Genomic DNA, 21449 nt, shown 5'->3' with positions numbered 1-21449 from the left:
AAAAGTCACGGTGTATATTCTACATACATGTTAAAACTTCTTCCTGAAAATACAGGACTTCAGAATTCGTTAAATGTGTATATTCAAACTTATTTGTCTTTAATGTAACATTGTAAGTATTCAAAATCGTTTTTATTTACAGTTCAGTTTAAATTTTCAATTTTCTAGTCAATATAATATTATCATTTTATACCATGTCATATCCTACACGCAGGTAAATGAAATGCTTCTACAAGAGTTTATTTACAGGGATCGTAATTCACGTATCGCATAACAAACCTCTAAAATTTTATCTGCAGGTTATTTACTATCTATTCACTAGCCTGATCGAACTTCTCGTAAAATTCCCTACTACAGCCAAATAACAACTCAAGGGACACACATTCATCTAGCAGACAGATGAAATTGGAACTTCTAGCTGCACAATTATGGTTCCAATTTCAGTGTAGAACGGCTACAAAGAAAATAATCTTATGATTTAGGGCTCCATATCTGTCAACCGGCGACCGATTATGTGAATCCGTTTGCGAACAAATAGGTTTATTGGCTACTGTCGTAATAAAACTCCATGATTTATCAATGGCGATAGCTGGAGATAACATTATTTTGACGTCGAATGATGTCATTGATCCCTGCCGCTGCTGTATCGCTTTACAATGTTGCAAAAACAAAACGTGAATTCATTTGTGTTGGTGGTTCGTAAAATGTGGTTCAGTCACGCAACCTGACGCGCCTAGCGGACGAAATTATTATCAACACCGATAAAGATTTCGTAGCTGTCCTAACTGGTGCTAACTTATTGCCACAAATCTAGCTTCAGGGCTATTAGTGAGAAACCGCGTGAAACGTAAACAATACTTACCTCTACCCTTTCAGACACTAAGTAAGCAAAGATGCAGATATGGACAAAAAAAAATGTACTTGTCGAAGGTTTTATTGCAACAATCATAAACATAATAAAAAAGCTGTAAAGTCATCATAAATACAGGTAACTGGTATCAAAAATAGCGGAGTAAAGTTGTGCAAGTCACATCATGTGGCACAGGATCAGTCGTCAAGGTCCTGCGCAGTCGTGCGCGACACTACGTGCTGTCGCACAAATAAAATTAATAAAAATTAAACCTAGCGATCGCAAATCAGTCTAAGCACTGACAAAGTGGTCTTCAATACCGTAATAAATGAAATTATTTTAAAGACCGCCACAAAGTTAATCGATAAATTGAATTAAAGTTTCGCCATGATGATAAAGTTACTATTTTTTGTCTATTTGTATGGATCGTTAAGATTTTTTCTCCGTTTAGGAGAAGAAATATGACTGTATTTGTATAACTAAGTTCGACTTACTTAGCATACAATGTTTTTATCCTGGATGTTGTGACAAAAAGAATCGTTTTATAAGTCCAGTTTTTGAGCACGCACCTTTGTCGACTGTTTATTTCTTATAAATCGTAGAAAGAAGTAGTAAGAAAGTATATACATAGCTTTAGTATTACTTAGGTACATCAATGCATGAAGAGTTAAATAGCCATTTAAATTCAAAACACATGCATCAAGAAAATATACAGCGAACTAAATTCAATTAATACAAAGTAATTGCAAATAAATATACCAAATAAATATTCAGCACCCCTCTTAACCTACATAGTTGCTTAATAAAGCAATTAAGAGTTATTTAATCGCGAATTAAGTAAGGAAGATAAATGTAAAGGCTCAATATATATCGCGCCTGTAAATCTAGGCGCACGCGCCGATGTACCGAAGTACCATAGTTTAAACGCGCGATAACATCTAAGACATATTAATCTTATAATAAATAACGTTAATATTCACGTAGAGGTTTAGGATTCGATCACTACACTCACCCATTATAATTAGTGGGTAATTTGCCAAGCAATGGAATGTGGAGCTTTCAATTTATTGGTACAGATGTTAATTTTATGTATGTGTGTGTGTGTTATTGTTTATTTCTCTTGAATATGATTACGATTCTGTGATTTGTGATCTTATGACATGATAAACATTGGCAGAAGTTGGGCAAAGTGGCTTCCAAATAAATCTTGTAACAGTTGAGTAATAAGATTTTATTTATGAAATACTTCAAAATATCTTTGTGTGTCCTTTATCATTTAAAATGCCTTAGAGTCTGCATTCTGTAACATTGAAAGACACTTTGAAAATGTAACAATTTGTAGAAGGGTTTTGTCAGTGTTTGGTTAAGTACCGATGTATAATTTAATGGCTAGTATCAGCTTACAAATATCAAGTTCTAGTTTCCAAGTATCTTCTAAGCCCTACGTTCCTATAAAGTCCTTAAATTGTTACTGCTTTGCAACGTGTAAAATATTTTGCTAAGCCAGTCCTTGTCTTGCCTCACCAATGTATTTCGGGTCGATCGGTACTGGGCGGTCTAAGAGGCATAAGCTAATATTTAACGTGATAACATAAACCGCCACTTTATATAACACCATTATTTTTATTAATAAATCATAAAGCAAGGACATGCATCCGTAATATTATAAAAGAAAGCAAAAACAAACTTGCATAAAAATCAGAATACTTACCAACTCGCCTAATCCGATTTGGCACATCTGACAGATGTCCTAAAATGGACAATCAGACCAATGAATATGCAAATAAATAATCCTAAGAACTTCGAGCCTTGAATGGATAAAAATATGGAGTGAGTATGATATCTTTTTTGTTACATATAATATGTAAAAAGTATGCATTGTTCGCAAGGCCATCGTGTGGGTGTAGACGAGTTTTTTATCGAACCCCGATGTGATATAATGTAATAAAACAATCGAGTGCAAGCTTGTGATATCGAGAATATCCCTTTCATTTTTGACAAGTATTGCAAACAAGTTTCGATTTTAAGAAGTGTAAAAAATATTGTAAGATTGAATATTTTTCTGTATTCTTATTTATGTGAAGCGTGAGAAAACTTAGTGAGGAGACACAAGTATCCTTCAGATTCAAATAAATGTTAAGACCGTGTTACACTCCGTAACGTACCGGTGCATAGATTTAACTGTTTTTATTAGGTGGCAAAGTCTATCTAAAACTATGTAAGTACACGTGTCGCGTTTTTCTTTTTATTATTTTTTATTTTCATTTCAAACTAGTTTTATTCAAATTATTCATTTATGTAAGTGTATGACCAGCCTGGATAACACTAAAAATAGTAGCTTAGCAAAAACTAAGGGCATTCCCATTTTCACCATATTATGACTCAATTATAATGATTACAACAACGACGTGCTGAATACTCCAAAGAAACAACCTTGTAAGGTAAGAGGCAGCTCAGAGATCTATTCCTGTCAAACCTAGACTGTAACAAACAACTATGACTTTCAGGATCAGCAAAAACGACACATCGGTCACTTTTTGCCTGTTTCGCAAACTTTGTGACGAATTGATTAAAAAAAAAGTGTCATTACAAAATATTTTTGGCCAGTGTCGACCTTGATGCGTCTTTGCCACCCGTCACTCTTAACAGTAAGTGAGCTTTGTAATTTACAGCGAATTCTTCAATGTTGTACCTAATAAGGCCTTTTGTTGGCCCTGTGGAGTTTAAATTGTTAACTGCTGCTATAGATACGATAATAATTGGACACGAAATTAACTGTTTTGTCGTTCAAGTTAAGTATAGTAGGAAATTGGCGCAGTTCTTTAGTGTTATGCTTGGAACTACAGAATACAAATAAGAGTCTTTGATCGTATTTAACATACCTGGATAACGTAGGTATAGTTATCGGCACGAATCTTGAGCTCTGACCTACATCTACGCAGAAGTGATTTATTAGCAAAGAACTAATCCCCAGTGACGGCTATGACGCGATGCACTGCGGACCAATCACCGCTTTAGCCCGCCCTCGCGCCTCACTTAATACCACAAAAGGGACCCAATAAATTACTTCTGCGCAGGTGAAGGTCAGAGCTCAAAATTCGTGCCGATAACTATATAATAATGTAAATTTTACTCAAAAATAGGAATGCGACGGGATTTTTCTTGACTTGTTGCAGTTTTCCCTTCTTGGTTTAGCCATTATACCTATGTGCTTTTTCTCAATTGGAATCTTTAAATGACATGCGAGATATTGTTTCTTGTTAAGAATTTAGATAGATAGATTAAGATTGCGAGATAAACATCGCATGTCGCTGTGTTATCAATGCAGTTATGCCCCTAGCTACACTAAATAATAAAATGGCGACATTTTTTGTGAATCAGTCCGTCTCCCAAGGCCCCGGCTACACGGAAGACTAGAATACTAAACAACATTTAGCTACTGGACATTAATTGTGTTTAATGTTTTACATACTAGATTAAACGGTTTGTGTCCTCAACATGCATAATGTGTACCTAACAAATTAACGACTACATAAAGTTCAAGAATGTTTGTTTTTTTTCTGTACATATAAACTTCTTCTAAAATGTTTCTTGGAAAATAGGCTCTTTCGGTGATGCAGACAACTCACATTTTTCGCATGACTGATTCCTAAAAAACTTTCTGACTAAATTGTTCTAGATTCACCCAATAGCTTAGACAATGGTACAAAAAACGAAACCTACTAGATCGGACACAGGATGTTTAACAAACTGGGACAGATTGGCTAACAAGAGCATCAACACAATACTTTGGGCGCAGTACCGCCTCGTACCAGGCGACATTCACGACAGTACTCGCATCATGAAAAAAGAGCGTACCCAATTTCACGCAACGTAAACTCCGTGATCGGTTTTTGTGCCACCTTATGATGACAAACGGCTATTTCCTAGTCGAGCTAATTGTCCAGGCTCATTGTGAGCGGCTTACTCATCGACTTTTTTGTCGTACATCGGCCCTCACCTTGCACTTTCGATTTTGCTCGGGTTACGCATCGATCTGATTGAGTCGCGGCTCTCTTTGTGTGTTACCAACGACCTGAAGCATTCCGGTTTCAGTTCCAAGAAACAGCTTTGATATCGTATTGGAATACAAAAAGTTGATGTCCTTTGTGTTTCCCCAATTTCACGTAAAATTTATTCAATTATTCTCGATATGAATATGTAACAAAGTACGCTTTGGACTCGAAAACCTTACTCGTATAAGTTGAAAAGAACTTTAACTAGAAACGCTTGCGGTTTCGTTCGGCATTTAACAGAACTTTCAACGGCTCGAGCAATAAAATATACGTACAATTCAAGTAATATTTTGTGATAAATATTATTTAGTTTAACGAACGTCGTTGTAAGTTATCTAAACAATACTAAAACGTTATCCGGAGTTAAACCTGGGGCCACAAATTATGAGCGCGCTAACAGACAAACATTCCGCCTTGCAACATTGAAATTAGTTATCACGGAGACAACTCATTGTGAGTTACGCAAGGCCATCGAAAGTAATTAAGTATATATCCGAGATGCAGACCACCTTGGAGACAATTTTAGGGCTTCCCCGTCAAGGACGAAGCTCCTTTGACCATCAAACGAAGCGAATTGCTCCGGTTTCACAAAAAAAACGTTCCAGTTTATAATCTCGGCTTTTTTAACGAAACCGCAAAAATTTTAGCTCTTTGGTCTCAGGCTTTTTATAAAGAATTTGGAGGCGCATTAAATAAACAATGTTAACTACTATGTCACTGTGCAATGAAAAGTCAGCTTTATGGTAATTCCTGGCGGACTTTAAAAACTGTGGTCGCATTAAAGTTTTTTAAGAAGAAATAAATTCCTCGTCACCTGCATACATACTCATCTCCTCATCTCCCAACGTATAATTTGACAAAGAAATTCCGATCAATGCCTGACGTCACATCAGATGAACGTACACTAAACACAATTAAACCGGGGAATACATTAACAGGTGTACGTACAATGTTGTATAACCTGCCTATGACGTGAATAAAATAGAAAGTGCAGATAAGTGGCACTTTTAATCGGTTTCAGTCTCGTTATAGCATGCAAATACTGTTACATCAATTGCTATCAACTGCCATTCAATTATCTAACGAACTACTTCGACTTTGTAATTGACAATATATGCTTTTTATTATTTCTGTACTAGATAGTATGTAGGAGCGAAGTGTTGGTTGATCGTTGCAAGTGATATTACTAAGCACGATTCTCGTCGGTGAGATTCTTTCAGAAGCATTTTCTAAGGTATGTATATTTAACTAATTAATTACCTAAACATATTTTCTGTTGCTATGAATTGATTTGATTTGATTGATTTTATCTTTAAAACAATTATGAACTTTAAAACAAGATGTAAAATTGATTACATTTTAATAAATCGATCATTTAAATATCAATCTTGCACACACGGAAGCGTTCAAACTTTTTATTATGATTAGAAATAAAGATATAAACAAGTACCTACACAATAATTAATTACATTACACAGTTGACATATTAAATAGTAATTAATCAATTAAATGAACTCAGATGTGCGAGTCAATTTACAACTAGTTATAGGTACGACTTTAAAATGATAAATTACATAACAAGACAGACCCGTGTATCTACAAAAAATGAACTTTAATTACAGTTTTATTTCCTTTAGTTAAATTTTAATTTAATAGGTTGTTGAATCAAGCGTGTCATATTGTAACAAGCTCTTGGTTCTCAAGCATTCCCACCCACTGAGCGCAGACGTCTTCAGCCCACATTTTCATCCCCATAAACTAAGATACGATGCGATACTAAAACCCAGCCGCGAGTACATCAAATTAGATATAGTATAAGATTAATAAGCACCGTTACAATGTCGAACATTAATAAATTTGTCCTGCGTTATAGATAGCGCGAGAGTGCGAGCGTGGACAATGAGCTAGTCCTGAGTTATTGCCGTGATGGCCCATTAGTCTCCGAAGCTACAGAATAATGGCACAAAGAGATGTACTATCTGCCTAACTAGATATGGCATTAGTATTGTTCCTTTAAGGCCCTACATCCAATTGGAAATCCTGTAGAAATGTTTCAAAAGGGATTTGTACAAGATAGTGAGTCAGCGTGGAATTGTTATTTGGGAGAAATTAAAATCGCTCTGTCGTTTGTTTTTTAATTCCTGTTAGATAGTGTAGTAGTGTGATTCGTTTATCAATATTACTTCGCGTGTATTGAAACAAACAATTTTAATCTGGCGGTTTTTTTTGTTTAAGCAAAGGTAATTTAGTTTTCCTTTCCTCTCCATTCAGGAAAAGTACAGACCACAATAGAAGGGGGGCTATTTTTATAACGAATGAAACCTTATCCGTGTAACATTAAGAGACAACGAGAATAGTTTAATGAATTCATAAAATAAAATACTTAGCTATAAATACCACCAGAAAATGGTGCCAGCAACCTACAATAAATTAGACATTTCCAGTGCTTCATCATCTACAATGATCCTTTGCAAATAATGGTAGTGCCAACCGGTAACTCACTAAGCGATGCTATCGGACGGCGATATGCTTCTTTTTATGACCATTCCACAGTCATAGAAAGAGTTCCACAATCTAAACTGAGGAACGAAGGCTTTCTTGGTTTGTAATTGCGACTTTTTGGATTTTGGAAGAAAGATTGTAGCAGATTTTACTAAAATAAATAAAGGAGAATGGGCGAAATGTTTGGATGTTGACTTTCCCTCTATTAATGAGTCGTTTATCATTTGAAAGGTCTTTTTAAGCGCAACATTTCGGATCCAGGCTGCTTTGTGAAAGTCTTCTAAAACCCTCAAAGCGATTTCGGCCCGACTCGGGAATCGAACCCGAGACCTCGTGCTCAGCAGCCGCACTTGCGACAGCGAGACCAACGAGTCAGTTAACGTATAACGTTTATAACTATGTATATTCAGTTGTCACATATTTTTCCTCAGTTGCATTTTCAACGAGTTTCCTACAACCAGTTGAACTACCGCTACTCTAGCGATAATAATCGCAGGTCATAAAACACTAAAGTAAATTATATCAACGTACAAATATAGCTGCACTATATGCTACATTACATATTTAATCAGACTTTAGGCACACTGCAAACTTTTAGTCGGCCGAAAGTTTGTTCAAATTCAAAAATCAACAAGGAAACGAATTACGTACATAACAAAGATTAGGTCGGTATCAGACCGACTGCAAACTTTGACAGGAATGAAGAATTTTCTTTGAATAAAAAATTGCCAACCGATGTCAACTGTTGGCCGACTGTTTACCCTGCAGAATACGGATACTCTTAATCAGACTTTAGGAGACACGACTCGATCACAAGCAAACTCAAAATATAATGGACTCAATACCTTTAACCTTTAGTTGAATTAAAGCTACAATTACGCAGAACATTGCTAATAAGATGTCTACAATGGGTTAATTAAGACATGCGGCTGGCATGCGCCTACGCACGAAGCATTAGCCCCGTAGATACGAAGAAGAGATGCACCCGCTGACATTTCTAAATTACTCGATATTTTAGTTTGAAACAATTAAGCTGTGATTTGTTTTAGCAGTCGTATTAATGTTAATTAAACTTGGTTTTCTTAGAAATCTTTAGGTACCATAATATTGCTATCCTTCGGAAGCTCGTTATTTTTCATAGCGCCACCTCTCAGTGTCTATCGACAAAATTGTAGTAGGAACCAAATGCAAACAGTTTTAGTGGAAAAGTTTTTCCGTATTACCAACATGTTAACTACAGAAAACCTGAACATCATAAAAAAAATAACAGGCGTCTTAATTTTATATAGGTACATACTTATTTGTTACTCGTGTCCAAGCTTCTAATGAGCAACAAAATCAAACAGACAATTCAAGGTTTCGTCCCTGTAGGCAGTCAGGATTACATTTATTATTATCTTCTTTTCTTTCCTTCTTCCTTTCCTAAATCTTACACGATTTCTAACAGGTTTTTTTTTCGTTTTCTTTTTATGTTGACAATATGTTCTGGAGCATTTAACAATCTAGTTCATTCTAGTTGAAACCAGTTAGAATTCTTCTGTGTGCCTCTAAGCAGACCAGCATCGTGTCGCCGAAGAGTGCGGCGTGTATTACGGTTGCGCAGACCCCGGCGGCGCGCGTGGCTGCCGATGATTTATCAATAGCCGCCGCGATGCCTGCACGACGGACCGGCCGACACCACTCTTCCTGTCACTGGGAACAAGGCATGAGATATAGCGGGGGATAATTACATAAAAATTAAATAAAAATGTGACACCTTTTTAAAGTAAATTCCTGCATGCCGAATTTCTTAAAACGCCTGTTTAACTTTCTTGCAATGAACTATTCCAATTTAAATAATAGACTGTTTTAGTTAGAGCTACTTTTTCCATCTCAACTTTGCTTTGTTGCTTTGATCTGATTTGTATGTGTCTGTCCACTATCGGACCATTCCATTGGAGAGTCATTTCATTACTATCATACCTACTTGACTCAAGTTTGACGCCTCGATGCTATTTTAATTCAAATAGAATAAATGCTTGTAGCGTTTATAACGGAAATTCACATATTCGTCTCTCTGCAAACGCTGATTAACGCTGACAAGTTGTCAAGACACTATGGGGATCACAACCTGCCAGGGTTGTGAAGTTTTCAAAAGGGATACTGAAGCCCAGGGACGCAAATAAAAACGAAGAGAATTAGACTTACCTACCTCTCGCTCATGCCTCGCACCACCGTCAAATCGTACTGTCCCTTCAGTACCCCTCCCGCGCCCCTCTCCCCTCTAACAGAGCCTAGTTGCGCACGCGTCGCCACGCCCTGCCCCTACCCGCGTTAAATATATCATAGGTCATCTGGCCGGGTTTGTCGGCTCGCTACTAAAAGCTCAACTTTACAACTAGATGTATAGATATAGACCGCAATGTACTCTATGATAGTGTTTAAGTAGTTCAGGTGTCCTGAGTTCGCCTATGTTTGGCTATCTATGGAAATTGACAGTGTTGCAATATTTAGTGTTGAGTTTTTGCTGGGTTTCGCACTTAGGTATATGTAGTGGGTTTTAATTGCTGCTTGGGTAGAGCTTATGTAGCATTCTGTTTGTAACCCTAATCATTTGAGCGTTTTACATAGTTAAGTTTGTAATAATAATTTGAAAGTGGTCCGTACGTTTTTTGAGATCTTCTCCAGACAAAAATGGCACTGAAAAACAAACATAATGATTTGCCTTTATCGCCGATCGATCGTTAACATAAAAACAAGCCCACTTGGAACTAGGACGACATGATCTGAAGCAACCGCAAAAAGCAAGAGTCAATTGCATCTAAAATTAGAATAGACCAGACCTACAGAATCGGTCCAGAACTATCAAAAGGCAAATTCACAATATTTCACCGTACATTACAGTCTCGTTTTGACCGGTTTGTATGAAAGACAGTGATCCCGCAATGTATTGAAACTTGAAACTTCGCGTCCGATACTTTATAGTGGCTCCTAGATTCCAATGAGATTCAGTAAGGGGCATGTCGCACGCAGCGGGATCGCTGCAAGCGCCGCGCGCGCACGAACGACCCATAATATAATCATCGACAACCGACTTCCTTACGTAACCCCAAAACAGACTAAATGGAGAATATGCATTTTACCCAACAATCGCTACCAGTTTTGCAATCCTCCAAGTCTATATTTTTGACAGTCTGTCTCGTTTGATCGATGGATTACAAATTGACTGCAGATTCGATCTACACATAAAAATCAATTGCAACTTTTGCAATAAGCATTAAAAAGCTGGACTTTCATCAAAAGATTGCAGGTCACACGCGATGAAAGTCCGTCGTTGCAATTGGATATAATTTATCAATTATGCCGAAAAATCGTATGCAAAGAACACAAAAACAAATAACCTTAACTTAATGTACAGTTACTTAATTTTTGAAGACTCATTGCGGTTTCAGAGCACTCGGTCCTCGGAGCGGCCTAAAATGTGACCCAAATTATACAGCTCGCAATTTCGGGCATAAGCAGAGATGCGGCAATTTGATCCTCTATACTTAGCGAGCGAACCAACTGTAATTTACTTTAGTAGCAACATTACCGGCCAATTGCAATGGCCCTCGATTTTCACCTGAGAGAAATAATTTCGAAAATTTATGGCGTTAATAAAATCGCTTGATGGATTGATCGATATCTTGTTTATCTGATTTTGCACTTACATGTCGAAAGAAACGGGTAGATATGACAAGAATTTGTATCAAGTAATAAAATGCCTTTTTTCCTGTGCATAGGAAACGTAGTCGTTGTAGAAAATATACAACTTCATCATTCCTTTAGTTTTATTAGAACGATATCTGCTGCATAAAATAAATATAAATGAATTGTTATTTATTTATTTTATTTTATTCATTTATTTATGAGCATGGAAGACTTACAGCTAAGTACATATAATAGGTAATTGTGTGACTAACTGACAGCCAATTACAAGTCTTCACTTCTAAAACTAGTTAAACATAAAAAAGGACAGTGGAACAAACTCAACACACTGCTTATAACGCCTGAGCAAAAAACAAAAAAAAAACAAAACAATAATTAAAAACGCTAAACCAATAACTTTGCTACAGGATTTTATAACCGCAACCGATGTTATAACCATTCATTAACCGATGTTATAACAATTCATTATTAACACCCACAAAAACAACCTATGGAAAATATTCATATAATCTGCTTAAGTTTAGCTTACCTATAGTGCTATTTAACAACGAGAACATATGAAAAACGAATTATCTTTTATTTTGTAATGCAAAGTAGAAAACAACGGGTTAACTAACATAACATCTTTCTTTCTCCTGCCCTGTTCCCATTCATAACGGTAATATTATTGTTATAATTAGTTATTGCTACAAATATTACAGTAAAATACTTAGCATTTGCAAGAAAATATTATTGCTTTCTGAATACTATGTCCCTATTTCCCAAGTCTGTGGTCGGTTGGCACAGACAGTTCCGTGCCCCTACGTGATACAATCTTTGCCCACATTTTCGTTTTATTTATTTGCATTATCTACCCGATTCAGATTTCTTCATTCAACGCACTGAGACGATGGCCGAAATAAATTCTCAGAACGTCTTCATTTAAAGCATTAACGTCATTATTATGCCAATTTGCCGTTTACTGAGAAACCTTATTGTTTATGATTTCCTTGAACTTATGACTGTGCATAAGAAATTCATGCTAATTCAAGAAAATACTTTGCTAACCCTCGATAAAGATTTCACGATTACCTAATAGGAAACATTAATTTTATCTACATCTACAATTCATCATAAATCTCTCATGTACAGTTTCCCAATTCCCATGTAATTACAAATTTACACGCAAGCAACAGATTATATAATCTAGTTTTATTCGCGGACCTATCGGTTACATTTGGAATCGAGTCGATTGCTCATTGAACGCGATTTCTAACGTAACACATTAGACGCGTGGTCACGCTACACAGTCAAGTAGGCACAACACGATTCAGTTCATTTTACACAAAACATTATAAGAACCATCGCGATATATAAATTCAGTGTGAAATTAAGAATCAGCGACCACCGTACGGAGTTCGATAGAATCAATTGTTTGACCACAAAACTCATTTCGTGGTGTGCACGGGAACAGTGAAATTTTGATTGATGCAGTACGATGCTATCTTTCTTTCTATCACGTATACAATAACGTTTGTAACCAGCCTAATGTTGGAAAGTTTTAATTTTACATTAGCGGTAAGATTCGATATGAAATCTGTATCATAAGCGTACGAATTCATAACTGTTTGTATTTTAGATCGACAGAGCAGCCGAGTTTTGTACTACCAGCACAGAACGAAAGTATTATCTTCTTCGAGGAACTACGTACTGTTTGTTTTCACACATTCTAGTGAACTAAAAGAAAAACTTTTAGAGTCGTTTCAGACTGTAGATAGCTAGTTATATTGCATTTATTTTATGCAATTATTTTAATTATGTTATGAAAGAGACATTTAGTTCCTTATTGCGAATTATTTATTACATTATGACCCTAACTGAATATTCAGTCAATGACTAATTGAATATTCAGTCAACGCAAATATCTACTACCTAAGAATAGTTCAAGCACGATATAAGGAGAATATGACCAGTAAGTCTTTCAGATAAAACTTAATTCAGGAGTTACTTAATCTTGCATGCTGTTACACAAAAAAATCTCACATGAACATACGTTAACTCATCTTTTTTATTTACGAGTATTTGATTTGATTTGAAGAGGTGGAGTGATGGCATTGAAACAAAACAGAACTGTAATGTTCTACGAAGAAATCACTTGTATAAATAACTATCACACAAGATGAAGAGATGCATGGAAGCGCAACAAACAAAGGCACAGCCACTAAACTGTCAATTAAAGGGTATTTGGTAAATGAAACTTGGAATTCGACAGGGTCTGGCTTCGTCAGGTGTGGCCACCGCCGTGAGTCAGCGTCCGCGCCGCGAATTCCGTAGATAACCGACAACTCCTTTATTCTCTTTGCTATATCGAGCACCGCCATGCTCGTGCCCTTTCCTACGCCTGTTGTTAAGTTTTGAATAATTCAAATATTGGCTAATGGTCATAATAATAACGTTTCGCTGCGAATTCGTGGCTGGATTTTCTTAAAAATTTGAACTGAGATTAGGTAAATACTTATTTTAAGTTACAATGTAAGTAGTGTACTAAATTAGTGTTTTACTTAAACAAGTCTACGGGTACTAAGATCACGATTACATAAGTAGATCAGATTAACAATAACTGTAACACAAAAAGAAAGGAAGCAACTGTCCCTTCGTGCAACCTGTCTTTAACCTTACGTAAACTTAATAAACAACTTTTATTTCGAGAGGACCAATGAAAAGACGCCATCTGAAAATCTCAAGGGTCACAGAAACACGTCGTTAAGCACCAAGTAAATAACTTAAAGTCAGGGGTCAGGAACTCGCTCTACATTTTGACCTAGACCAAATTCACTTTCACATAGTCGGTACTTTGTTGAATAGGTTATTGGCCATACCCAATACCAAGAGATATTCCATTCTAAGGAGTTGTGATTCAATTTAAACTGAACTAAATGTAAATGCGACTTTGTTTTTGTTTTTTGTAAATAAAAGTTCCAGCATCTCCCGATCAGTATCGGTGAAAATTATCTTTGAAACTAAAAACTTGAAAATTCTATTTGGATAATTAAATACCTAATATATGTTACTTAAGTTTATTATTTAGATACCTTGTCTTTTATAGTGTTATTGCTTATTTAATACAACCATAAATTTATTCTACGGTTGCAAATGAGTCTGTTTAATCGCGCATACCTACTGGAGACATGCTCGTTTGTAGAAAAATATCAACAGTATCGAATTCCCTCATCATCTTATATTCAGACTACATGCTGAGAATTGCAATATGGGAAGCTACGAATGTCAACACAAATATTAAAAAATTGTCTGACAAGTCTCACCACGATTGTTAACTTTCCATTTATTTGCATTAAAAAAACAAAAAAAACCTTATAATGAAAACTTATTGTACGACCTCCTCATTTGGACCAATTAACGTTGAAAGGTCGGAATTAACGGAGGCTTGAATAACAGTGAATTATAATGTTACAGTCGCATTGAACATCTTTGGCAATCGTTACGGGTAGTCAGAAAGCGGTACTGTGTTGCCCAGGTAACTGGGTTGAGGAGGTCAGATGGGCAGTCGCTCCTTGTAAAATAACTAGCTACATCCGGTTGGATGGAAGCCGACCCTAACATAGTTGAGAAAAGGCTTGAGAAATGATATAATGTTACAGTCTCATAAAAAGTAATTATTATGGAGGTGTCATCAATATTTTGTGTCCAATACTTAAGGAATAAATCATTTGGTTATATTCCGAATGGCTTCAGGCGTTACGCGGCACTTTTACCTTGTACTAATGGAAAGGTTTTATTTAATACGCAAGTGTGTTATTTATTATACGATACATCTTCGCTAATCGGTTATCTTTTAATTTATCAAGTGTCGATAACAATGACCGAAATACCGATGTAGGTCAAATAGCTTCGTGGAATGATATAAACACCTACCTATACTAATTGGCTAGGTATTACGGCGGTAATTTGGTAAGTACTGTAACGTAGTTAGAAACTTTTTCGTTTGTAAGGTTTTATTCGTTAGATATTTTTGATACTGACCGGGCAATCATTTCAAATGTATTCGATTTGTTCCATAGAATAAGTTTTATATATTGAAGTGTGTCACTTCACCCCCGAGTCAGCGAATAAACGCAAAGTTAAAGTTATTATTGAATGTTTTAATTTAATATCCTGAGGATCCCCGGTTCCTGGCGCACCACGCGCTACAATTTGGTGGAGGCGCCGACGCCAAAGCCCCCAGTATAATTTTCAGGTCATTACCGCGAAAAAGTCGCGTGGTGACACGACGTCGAAGACGGGAAGGAAAAAGAGCCTGGTAGAATAATCCTGGGCATAAGTTCTGGTAGAATATCGGAACAAGGATAATAAAAAGAGCTAAGTGGAATTTTATTTATTTAATGTAGAAAAATGTCCGAAGAGATAAAATTTTTCTCCGGAGTCGATGACATATCCATCGACGACTTTCTTTTCGAATTTCGCATCATTGCTGCGATAAATAAATGGAAAGAAAACGATTTTGCACTACTACTAGGTGCATATTTGCAAGGTCCCGCTCTTGCATTTTACAAATATAATTACGTCGATGGGATCGAATATAAGGCCATATGCGACAAATTAAGGGCAGAATTCCCTTGTAATGTAAATTACGTAGAAAAATTCTATAATGCCCGACAAGAGGAAAAAGAAGAATTGTTATCATTTTATTATCGTCTGTGTGGCTTGCAGACGAAAGCAAATATAGCTGACGATAATATTTTTATAAAAACTTATTTGAAAGGGCTAATTGTCAAATACAAAGCCATACTAGGCTCACAGCTTTTCACAACCAAATCTGAGCTGCGTGAAACGCTGGTACAAGTGAGATATTTGTTCGGAAAAGAACAAAATCAAATTATCAATTTGCCTGTCATTCCACCGAGGAATGATGACAGGAAATTCTATGACAAAGAACATGAAAGAAATGCCCCTTGTTCACATGTTAATACACATAATGCTTTTAGTGTGGAGAAAGAAGCACCGCCCAGCAAAGATGTGGAGATGGAGCAGCATGATGAGGAGCAGCATGCGGAGCAGACTGTGGAACTGCTGGCGATTGGATCGGAAGTAGAATATAAGTCTGGTGAGACCGGTCCAAATATTAATGTGTTGATTGCTCAACAGGAGTTCAGGGCGTTAGTCGACACAGGAGCGTCGATTTCCTGTTTATCTGAGGCGTTCATTTCAGAACTCAACATTAAATACACCAAGAACAGTTCTTATGAAGCTTCTTCAGTCTCTGGTGCGCAGTTGCATGTACTGGGCGAAACATACATAAATTTTTTGATAAATTCGTGTTTTTTCAGCCACAAATTTTTAATTATCAAAAACATTAATCAAAATTTAATTCTTGGTAGAGATTTTCTTTGTAAAAATAATTGTTTGATAGATTTTTCCAAAAATCATTTAATTTTGAAAACGAGGTTTATTGTCAAGTTTATTAATACTGGCACTTTAGAAAATGATAGGTCAGAGTCAAATATAATGACAGACAATCACCATTAAAGAAAGAAATGCAAGGAATTCGAGATTCAATATCCTTTATGAATGAGAAATTTGAAGACATTTAAAAGGAACAACAGTCTTATAAAGAGAGTGTCAAAAAGTTAGAATTGGAAAATACAGAACTCAAGACTACAATTGAAGACATAAACGGGAGACTTATCAACTTGGAGCAACAGTCCCGATCAAATAACTTAGATGTGCAATGTGTACCCGAAAACAAAAATGAAAACGTATACAGTATAATAACACAACTCGCGCGTGTAGTAAACTGCGAGATAAATGAAAAAGATATCTCACACTGCACACGCATCGCTAAGTCTAATCCCTCTAGCGCTCGTCCTCGCTCAATAATAGTTCAGTTGGCATCACCAAGACTACGAGACCAACTACTAGCTGCAACTATAAAATACAATCAAGCTAACCCCCATGAAAAGCTAAATTGCACCCATCTTGGATACGCAGGACCGAAATCTCCCGTATATGTTACGGAACATCTGTCGCCAACCAACAGGGCCCTGCACGCAGCTACCAGGATCAAAGCGAAGGAGATGAGCTACAAGTACGTTTGGGTCAGAAACGGCAGAATATTTGTTAGAAAAAACGATGGCGCTGAATATATTCAAATCAAGAGCAAAAATAGCTTAAGTAAAATAGTATAAAAAGGTATATTTATTCTCTTATTATAATTTAACGCATGTAATAGGTCTAACGGTTGTAAAATTCAAGGATATTTTAATTTATTACCAAAATTGTAGAGGTTTGCGAACGAAAACTAAATCTTTTTACTGTAACTTATGTTGTCAAAATTATGATATCATAATATTAACAGAAACCTGGTTAAATAGCAGCGTGATGAGCAGTGAGTTATTTGATGATCGATATGTAGTGTACAGGAGAGATAGGGAAACAACTGGATTTCAGAGTAATAAGGAAGGTGGAGGAGTGTTAATTGCCGTTAATAAACAAATTAACTCATCACGTATTGAGCATTGGGAAAGTCGTTGCGAAGATCTCTGGGTAACCATTGATATATCACCCTGTCAAAAATCTAATAAAATGGCTCTGTGTGCAGTTTACCTTCCTCCACCAGTAAGTCCGGCAACTCTTGAACATTTTATCGAGCATAGCAACAGAGTTATTGACTCAACCAATATTCCTATTTGTATTGTCGGAGACTTTAACCTGGGTAAAATTAATTGGGACTTAAAAACTGTCAACGATTCTTTGCCTAAAACTAGCCAAATTCTAATTGATTTCATAAATGTAAGTCAGCTGGTACAGTGTAATCAAGTAAAAAACTATTCTGGGCGTATACTGGACCTAGTACTATCTTCAGTATCGTGTTCAGTAAACGAATCCAACACTTCTTTAACGGTTATCGATAAACTCCATCCCCCCCTTGATATAATTCTGTCAGTAGTAAAGAATCATAACTTGCCATATAACAGTTCCAATCCTAGACCTAACTTTTATAAAGCAAATTATAAAGAAATTACTAATTATCTAAATGAGCAAGATTGGAATGAACTTTTAAAAAATACTGATCACGTAAATGACATGTTAGCAATATTTTACAAACACTTATACGAAGCCATTAAAAAGTATGTGCCAGAAAGAAAACAAAATAACCACCGTTATCCGCCATGGTTTAACAAAACATTAATTAAATCCTTAAAAGAAAAAAATAAGTTAAGGGTGCGTTTCAAAAAATATAAAAATCCTATGGATAAAATTGAATTTAATTTAATTTCCAAGCGTTGTGAAAAATTAGCCATGAATTTATATAATGATTACCTTAAGAATTTAGAACAAGATATCAAAAAAAATCCCAAACTTTTCTGGAGTTACATAAAAGCTAGGCGATGTGGATCTAGCGCGTACCCACGAACTATGACTGACGGACAAACTGTATCATCAGACGGTTCCGAAATCTGCAATCTTTTTGCCAATTACTTCTCGTCCGTATACATATCTGACAGTAATGAAGAAATAAATTGCAAAACAACGTTTTTACAAGCTCTAAATAGTAATAGTCAGTCCTTGAGTACCCCGGTAATCGACCATGACTGTCTGCTTAAGAATCTTAAATCAATTTATGTCACCAAGGGACCAGGACCTGATGGTATTCCACCGATATTTATTTCTTCTTGTGCACCAGCTCTAGTTACTCCTTTAATAAAAATTTTTAATACGTCACTGGCATCGGGGATTTTTCCATCAGAATGGAAAAAAGCTAAAGTTGTTCCAGTATACAAGTCAAATCGCAAAGAGGTCATCTCCAATTACAGGCCTATTTCGATACTTTCCACTTTCGCCAAGATTTTTGAATCTATTGTTTGTCCACACATTCAGCGGCATTTTAAAATGTTCCTCAGCGAAAATCAGCACGGTTTCGTGGCTGCAAGATCTACTACTACGAACTTAGCAACCTTTACTGAGTCACTAATTCAGACAGTAGATAAAAATAAACAATTTGACGTAATATATACGGATTTCAGTAAGGCATTTGACAAAATGTCCCATGCCATACTAATATACAAACTTGCAGCTTACGGTGTATCCGGGTCTTTCCTAGATTGGCTTAAGTCATACCTAACCGAACGCGACTTCTACGTTGTTGTGAACGGTTTTAAGTCATCAGACTACATAATAACTTCTGGCGCTCCTCAAGGTTCGCATTTAGCTCCGATATTGTTTAACATATTTATAAATGACCTTCCCCAATGTTTCCGCTTTTCCGAGCCTTTTTTATACGCCGACGATCTGAAGTTCGCTCGAACAATCGAATACCCTACAGATAATGAACTTCTACAGGATGACCTAAATAGAGTTGTTGAATGGTGTAATAATAATAGAATGCAATTAAATCCCGACAAATGCTATCACGTAAAGTTCACTAGGAAAAGTAACTACATAAGTACAGAATACTCCATAAACCAACATAAAGTACAAGAACTTGAAATAATCAAAGACCTAGGAGTACTTTTTGATAGAAAAGTTAGCTTCATACCTCACTTCGACTACATTATAAAAAAATCCTCTAAAATGTTAGGCTTCTTGCTTCGAAATACTAGGAGTTTTCGTAAAAGCAGTACTAAAATAATGTTGTACAACAGTCTCGTCCGAAGTGTCTTAGAATATTGCAGCGTTGTATGGAGACCACACTACGCCACTCATATGCTGCGGTTAGAACGAGTGCAGAAGCGATTTATGTGGCACCTAGCTTTTTGCGAAGGGAAAGCTAAGAAGCTACCCTCCTACAGAATACGCCTGCATCACTTTAGAATGCATACCCTATCTACACGCAGATACGTCACTGACGCAGTATTTCTGTATAAAATAATAAGAAATATAATTGATTGTCCTAAATTATTAAGTTTTATTAGGTTCCATGCTCCATCCAGGCATCCAAGAAATGCCATCACACCATTATGCCCGCCCCTGCGAAGGTCGGTACTTGGCACAAACTCACCTATACCTAGATTGTGTAAAATTATCAATAGCTGCAGTGATTTAGTGGATATAAACCAGGATAGTTTAAGCAAAATTGTTAAAGTATTTATAAATAATTCACATACTAACACTGATTGTATATAGTATATAATTTTTGTAATTAGCCGTTTACCTATAGTGCATGTGGTGTTAGCCTATAAGTGATTGTTACACTTACAGATGTTTATATGTAAATTCTAAATGTAATGTTATGTGTAAACAATTGTTGGCTAACCTAATAAAAAAAAATAAAAAATAAAAAAATAAAAAAAAAATAGTGACAAAAATAATGTCAAAATAACTGATATTGACAATAACGGAAATAAAATTAATTATAATAATAATTCTCGAAATGTAATGAATGTAAATAATGTTCGGAATAAAGTTTCGCGAAAAGGAAGCAAACGGTATGTTCCGAAGCATAAAAAGAATTATAATTTAGCATCTTCAGAGATAGTGCAACGTAGGCAAACAAGGTCGAAGGACTACAAGAAATCAAAAATTAGAAAACATAATAACGATAATCGTTATTGTCCTACAGAGGGGAGGATAGACACGCAGTATAAAAAACGAATACAGCTGCGTAATATTGACAATAACTTAGTATTTCTAAATAAACAAAATGTAAATAAATTTAAATATAGGAAACGTTGTGGTTGATTTATAGTTTTTCTAATGCATATTTTATAATTACATGTTACCTGGAACGAGTTGTACGAGCATTGCCAGTGAAGGGATAAGAAGGTGAGCTACTCCATCTTCGTGAGAAGATGATGTCCACGGCAGAGCTACTTCATCTTCAGCACGAAGGAAGATGAAGATAACCAATGTGGTCAAGCCTGTGTTATTTTTATAAGTTTTTTTTTACATTGCTCTGTAAATCTGATCCCAAAATTATTATCTGATTTGGTTTTGAAAAAAAAAAATATTTGGATGGTGAATTGAGGTTGAGATCAACTTCGCAATAAGGGGCATAGCCTCGCGAAGAGTGTTTGCTTGACACAATGGTTTCTGCCGAAGATTTATGATCCCTATATTTGATTTATTTATTATTTAATATTCCAAAATTGCAAAATAATTATTGGGTAAGATGTTTAATTATATCACGTTAGGTGAGAAACTTTGATAACGGTGACTTATCCCTTCATCTGACACGTTAGCGTCCGGCGAAGTTGTAAGTTGTCAATACAAAGTTTTTCTTCGCTTGAAAAGTAATCCCTTCAGGACGGGTGTTCACTTTGAATATCCTTTGCTACTAGAGGCATGTTTCGGGGCTTTTTGCGTGGTTTTGCCTCGAAAAAGTTCACGATAACATGTTTTCTTACAGTGCAGTTTGGCAC

The 21449-nt window shown here is 36.0% G+C and overlaps 1 protein-coding gene across 3 annotated transcripts in view; it reads left to right on the top strand.

Moving 5' to 3' along the window:
* The window catches only part of LOC124638889 (transcription factor hamlet-like), a 160180-nt gene extending 139162 nt beyond the window's left edge, over positions 1-21018 (top strand). The window contains exons 2-3 of one of the 3 annotated variants that reach the window (XM_047176028.1): positions 16077-16612; positions 20384-21018. In XM_047176028.1, the coding sequence (XP_047031984.1) occupies positions 16077-16612; positions 20384-20769 (922 nt within the window). In that variant the 3' untranslated portion in view covers positions 20770-21018. Of the gene's footprint in view, positions 1-15182; positions 16613-20383 lie in introns of those variants that run through there. The other 2 variants (XM_047176027.1, XR_006985414.1) reach the window with 2 other exon arrangements.
* Positions 21019-21449: the final 431 nt, after the last annotated feature.

Source organism: Helicoverpa zea, chromosome 18 (genome assembly GCF_022581195.2).
Source record: "Helicoverpa zea isolate HzStark_Cry1AcR chromosome 18, ilHelZeax1.1, whole genome shotgun sequence".
Lineage (NCBI taxonomy): Eukaryota > Metazoa > Arthropoda > Insecta > Lepidoptera > Noctuidae > Helicoverpa > Helicoverpa zea.
The sequence above is the reverse complement of the archived record's forward strand: the minus strand, read 5'-3'. Positions and strand labels throughout refer to the sequence as shown.